The following is a 6,470-nucleotide window of genomic DNA, read 5'->3' as shown; positions in this document are numbered from 1 at the left end:
AATACGTAGTCTAGAGAAGAGGATGGTTAAAGGGAATGTGACAGCTCATCAGGCATAGCTCTCTACCTTCTGGAAAAGCCATTGTCTGAGAGCAGAGCTGCATCTTATTGAGAGACAGGTTCCAACAAGGAAATGCTTGTTAAGGACTACTGTTTTTCACTCAGCTGGTGTGGCTTAGCGCTTGAGTGTCGACCTATGAACCGGGAGGTCACTGGTTCAATTCCCGGTCAGGGCATATGGCTGAGTTATGGGAATGATTCTCTCTCATCATTGATGTTTCTCTGCCTCTCCCTGCCTCTCTAAAATCAATATATATATATTTAGAAAACTACTATTTTATGAAGTGTGGGCAGAGCTGTCTAGTGAGGCCCCGAGTTCCTCTCATTAAAAGCATTTTCCTTTTTTTAAATTCTTTATTGTTTAAAGTACTACATATGTCTCCTTTTTCCTTCATTGACCGCTCCCCGGACAACCCCACATCCCAGCACATGCTCTCACCCCTCCCCACTTACTGTCTGTGTCCATGGGTTCTGCGGATAGCATGCATAGGAGTCCTTTAGTTGATGTCTTACCCACCCCACTCCCCTGCCTTCCCTCTGAGGTTGGATGGTCTGTTCGACGTCAAAGCATTTTCTCTGATGTATCTTTGTCTGTGTATGAGACATACTTTCTTGTTTCTTTGCACCTCTTGTGATTTTTTATTTGTTTTTGTTGTAGAAAACTGGATATTTTAAATAATATAATGTGGCAACTCTGTAAATCAGGTTTGCTACCTCCTCCTGAAAGTTTGTGGCTTATTGTTATTGCTGTTGGTTCATTAATGACTTTCCTGAACTAATTTTGTAAGTTCTGTATTCTTTGTCATGTGTGGCCCCTACAGTCTATGCCAGGGGTGGGCAAACTTTTTGACTCGAGGGCCACAATGGGTTCTTAAACTGGACCGGAGGGCTGGAACAAAAGCATGGATGGAGTGTTTGTGTGAACTAATATAAATTCAAAGTAAACATCATTACATAAAAGGGAATGGTCTTTTTTTTTTTTTTTAGTTTTTTTCATTTCAAAGGGGCCGGATCCGGCCCGCGGGCTGTAGTTTGCTCATGGCTGGTCTATGCTCTGTTAGCTTCATGGTCAGTTAATGAATGAACAGAGATTTCCTTAGATGCCTAGAACCAGTGAGTCTCCCAGCCTTTGCTAGGGTACACAAAGCCTCAGGTTAGCCAGAGGTGAGATCTTAGTGCCTTCCTAGGTCTTCCTTAGCATGTGCACAGTCCTAGGTACGAGCACAGCCCTACTCATGTGTGTAACTTCCTAGATCCCCACCAATGTGTCAGAGTTTTGCTAAGGCCCCTATGGGCTTCTTTTTGCCCCAGCTTTTTCTTTTAAGCTTTTTGACTCACACATTGCGTGCACCACTTCATGCAGCCTCAGCGCTCAACAGTTACCTCTGATTGCTTTTGACAAACATGGGGGTAAAGGGACCTCTGGTTGATCAGGCGCAAATACAGTGGGGCCTTGACTTACGAGTGTCCCGACTAACGAGTTTTTCGAGATACGAGCCGTCTCTCGGCTGATTTTTTGCTTTGAGTTGCGAGCTAAAATTCGGGTTACGAGCCAGCTTCAGCTACCCCACCTCTAGTTGGTGCAGCGAAGTCACAGTGAACGCCACATCAGCCCAGCATCACGTGTCTCACTTGTTCACTTTTTGATTTGACATACGAGTAATTTGAGTTACAAGCTCCATCATGGAACGAATTAAACTCGTAAGTCAAGGCCCCACTGTAAGGACAGCCTTGCAAGTAAGGCCTTCCAGGGAACCACCAGATAGAACAAACAATGGCGATTCTCTGGTAATGGGGTTTTGAAGTAGCTCCACCCCTATTTTGTTATCTCTGGTGGTTTCTAGGCCACTGGTTTTTAATTTGTGTGTGTTTAAGAAACACCTTTAATGGATTTTTAGAGAGAGAAGTCAGGAGAGGGTGAGAGAGGGAGAAACATTAATGTGAGAGTGAAACATTAACCAGCTGCCTCCTGCACATCCCCACCAGTGTTCAAGCCCACAACCCGGGCATGTGCCCCGTCCCGGAATCAAATGGGCACCCTTACAGTGCACGGAAGGATGCCCAAGCAACTGACCACAAATCTACTGCAGAGCTGGGGAGGGTCGGGATGGGAATAAGGTAAATTAAGATGCCACAAAGCTTGCTGTTCTTACTGGAATCAGGTGAGTTTCTTACATAAATGCTGCTCAGATTGTTGCAAGCCTTCGGTGAATTTCCAGAGTTATAAAAGCATTTATTCTGATTTTTAAAACAACTAATTTTGAAAGAGGAAGAGAGAGAGAGACAGAGAGACAGAGAGAGAGAGAGAGAGATTTCTTGCCTCCTGAATATGGCCCGAGTGGGGATTCAAACCTGCCACCCTTTGATGTATGGGATAATGCTCTAATGAACTGAGCCACACCTGCCAGGGCTATTTTGACAATTTTTACTAGTGCTTTTATTGTTTATATAGAGGAAAGACTATTCGGAGTTTCTTTCCTCTGCCTGTTATGCTGAGTCATTCTAGAAGTGCTTTTTTAGCCATATTTTTAAAGTTAAAAAGTTGAACTCATTGACTTCCAAGGTCCCCTCTCTAGAAAATTCAGTGTTAACTAATATATCACATTTGCAAAGCATTCTAGATTATTTAATTTACTGTACCTTTTTTATAAATATGATTGTTTAAAATAAAATTGAAATAGACGTTCCTTAATGCCCAAAATATGAAACACAATAGTTTATTCTCAATTTCTGCTTAATTTTATTGACAGATTTTTAAAAATAAGTATTATCTTTTCTACCTACTGCACTTTTACCATGTACCAAACCCCATTCTAAGTGTTTAAATATATTTATTCATTTAATTCTCCCCAAGCCTCAAACAGTAGGCTCTATTACTATGTATGTTTTCAGATAAGAAAAAAACTGGAACATGAATAGATTAAGTAACTTGCCAAAGTCACATAATTTATAAGTAGCAGAGCAGGGATTTGAAATTCAGAATTTAGGTTCTGCAGTCCATGATCTTAAACATTCTATCCTGTGTCACAAAGGGATGCTTGTTGGAATGCCACATAAACATAAGTGTGAATGAGACAAGCTGAGTGGAACTCTTTGGAAAAATATTTGAACACTGGTGAATTGTATTTGTGAGATCTATTTTGGTTTTCCAGAGTGTCTTTGTGTGTATGCATATTTGTATTATCAAATAGGTTAGATGGCCAGAGAAGTGATATTATACTGATGTTAAGTAATATTAAATTATAAATATTTTAATTTTACTTTTGGTTAAATTGATAAAACTTGGATAATCCTTTGCTATTAATTTGCATTACATTATGTACCCGAAAAAGGTAGTTATTGAAATGTGTCTATGACTACTTATACATGATTTTTTATTTATTGAGAATTATGACTTATTGGGGTACAATTACTGATCATTGTCTTTGGAAATCTAATAATGATGCATCACTCATTCCCCCCTACAATATAATGCAGAAATTCTAACAACTGTCTCTTGCCTTCCTTGCTTTAGTTGATTTCTTTGTGTAATCTAGAGGAAAAAAAACAAGGAAGCAGTTATTTAAAGAATTACCAATTTCTTTTTATTCAAGTAGCTGCCTTAATAGGGTAAGCACTGACTCACTTTTACCCTAAACATAGAGTAAAAGCTTGAAAAGTCAAGGTTTGGTTGGGAGATAATTTTCCGTGTGTCTCTTGCTTGTCTTGTGAGAGCCGAGTCACTGACTGCTTATATTTTGTTTGGTTGTGCGTAGCAAACAGCCTTGATGACGAAGAAAGTGTGTCCCTCCGAAGAAAAGGGCAGGTTTATTTACTGTTCAATATAATGATATGTTTCTCTCCAATGCAAAGAACAAGTATTCTTCCTGCCCATTATAAAAGATTAGGGTTCCCAAAAGATTGGGGTTCCTGTCCCATAGTGCAACCCACTGAATGTGCAGGGGTCATATCACTATCTTCATGTTGTTCTGGGGACTCGAGGAACTGGAACATACTCTGGCCATTGCTATTGCTGTGAGTGATAAAGTTCTTTTTCTCGTTCTTCTGCCAGCATCCATGAAACCTCGACAGGCTAATTTGTTAGCTTCCAAGTAGAGTAAAACCTCAGAATCTTTAAAGTTTTTGAAATTTGTTAATTGTTATAAAATTCTTTTCCATATTTTTATTTTAATTTAGAATTAGCTTCCATTTGGAAGAGTGAATTTTCACTTCTTTGCTGTGGATTCATTAGAGACATGGCAGGTAGACTCTGCTTCGGTCACCTGCCAGGTGACTTAGGACAGTTGTTAGTCACAGTCTACCTCCTTTTGTTTGCCCCTCATCCCCCATTTTCCTTGCTCATGGATTTTTTCCCTCTTTTTATTCCTTCTCATCTCTTCTTTCTGGATTATCTCCTTTGACTACCATAGGTACTTGTTAGTTACCCTTTTGAATTAAAACTAAACACAAACAAAAATCGTGCTTATTTTTTTAAGTCAGATGTCAAATTCTTACCTGGTAGAACTAGAACTTGGTGCCATGTCAGGAAGTCCCCCACGTATACTTCTGCTGCAGGCAGTGGACTGAGGTGTGTGTGTGCATGTGGAAGGTAGGGGGAAGGGAATAGATTGGTTTCTACCCACCAGCATGCTTCAGCAGCAGACTGGGGAAATAGTGCTGATCCCTGAGGAAAAGCTTCTGAGCAAATGAACAATAATCAAACAGTGTATACAAATAATAATGATGATGAAACTTCAGTTTTGAAAAATTTGAGTCAGTCTATGTCAGGAGTTGGCACTCCGTGGCCTGTGCCCCAAATCTGGACCACGGCTCATCCATTCATTTTCACATTGTCTGTGGCTGCTTTGGTGTTACAGTGGCAGAGATGAGTAGTTGGAACAGAGACCACATGGCTTACAAACCATAAAAGATTTACTATCTAGCCCTTTACCAAAAAAAAATAAAAATGTTCGCCAACTCTTGCTCTCTAGATGTGTGTTTTAGCAGCAGCTCTCAATTTCAGGTTGTGAGGAAGACAGAAGAAATCACTGGGCAGGCTTTTCAAAGAGTCCCCATCTCTATCTCCCCTCTGGCTTTCTCACAAGTGTCCCTGGTTGAGAGTCACTGTTTTAAACTTTAGGATCTAGTTGTTTCGCCCCATTAACTGATACTGATTGTTTGTTTTCACCATTTTAGCCCTCTGTATCCCATCCAGAGTAATTTTGACTGTGTTATTTCTTTTACAGGGTTGTGGGAAGAAAATGTACTCCTTTTTGAGAGGAACCAAACAACTGCAGGTGCTACGGTTTCTGGGGATCTCCATTGGAGTGACACAAATCCTGGCCATGATTCTCACCATCACTTTGCTCTGGGCTCTCTATTATGATAGGAGGGAGCCTGGGACAGACCAAATAATGTCTCTGAAGAATGACACGACTCAGCACCTGTCATGTCACTCAGTGGAGCTGCTGAAACCCAGCCTGACGAGGATGTTTGAACACACCTCCATGGCCAACAGCTTCGACACACACTTTGAAATGGAGGAATTATAGAGGATGTCGAAGGAGGAAGCCACCCAGTTATTTTATTTCACTTGTGAATTTTTGAGCACAGAGTTGTTTCAGAAATGTGTAGAAATAAAAATGCCATAAAGCAATGCCTACGCATGTGATTTTGAACTCTTTAAAATGAAGAGGGAAAAGCTCCACATATTATGTTGCCACCTGGACAATAGTTGCTGCCCTTTACAATGCCAAGGACAGATCTAATATCCACTTTATAGCTTGTGTCAGATTTTTACTAAACATAGTTAGGCTTTGAGGTTTACGCTTTGGTACAGACTGACCAACGTTTCTGCATGCCTACTATGATGGGATTGGAGCTACAGTCAAGTTCGATTTACTTCTGTAAGCTCGCTAGTAGAGAAAGTGCCAGTTAATTGCTAACATAGGAAGTTAAACAATACTAATGATTTTTATTCTTTGGTGATATATATATTTTTTTGTGGGTAAAATAGATTAGACACAAGAAAAGTCTGAAGATTGGTGACTACCTAAATGTGATTTTTGCTAGTTACTAAAATATTCTTAACGACATCCAAGAGCAAACTAACACATTGTCTTAAGCTGATCAGGGATCTATGTGTATATGAGAATCTGTGTTAAGTCTGTATAATTCACTAGATTTCAGTTCTTATAATGTTAATAACAATTGTGAAAAGGATACATTTGTCCTGCATAACACCATTATTCTTAACCTTCCCTGTTAATAGAGTTTTAAAATTCTGTCTTGGTTTTTACATTACATTACATAACTGTTAATTTAAATACTTAACCACTAATTTTGAAAAATTGCTAGTGTGATACAAAAGGAGTCATTTGTAATTCAGAATGCAGTCTGGTCCCTAGGGAGTATTAATAAGAAAATGTACAC

General features: G+C 39.7%; 1 protein-coding gene across 1 annotated transcript in view; it reads left to right on the top strand.

Moving 5' to 3' along the window:
* Nucleotides 1-6,009, top strand: part of LOC102772923 (tetraspanin-12) — a gene marked incomplete at its 5' end in the record, with an annotated part of 30,085 nt that extends 24,076 nt beyond the window's left edge. Inside the window, one exon of the mRNA XM_006756422.2 lies at nucleotides 5,285-6,009. Within this exon, the coding sequence (XP_006756485.1) occupies nucleotides 5,285-5,590 (306 nt within the window). The remainder of the gene's footprint in view (nucleotides 1-5,284) is intronic.
* Nucleotides 6,010-6,470: the final 461 nt, after the last annotated feature.

This window comes from Myotis davidii, unplaced genomic scaffold, assembly GCF_000327345.1.
Source record: "Myotis davidii unplaced genomic scaffold, ASM32734v1 scaffold3554, whole genome shotgun sequence".
NCBI classification, from domain to species: domain Eukaryota; kingdom Metazoa; phylum Chordata; class Mammalia; order Chiroptera; family Vespertilionidae; genus Myotis; species Myotis davidii.
This window is presented reverse-complemented; position numbering and strand designations above follow the sequence as displayed.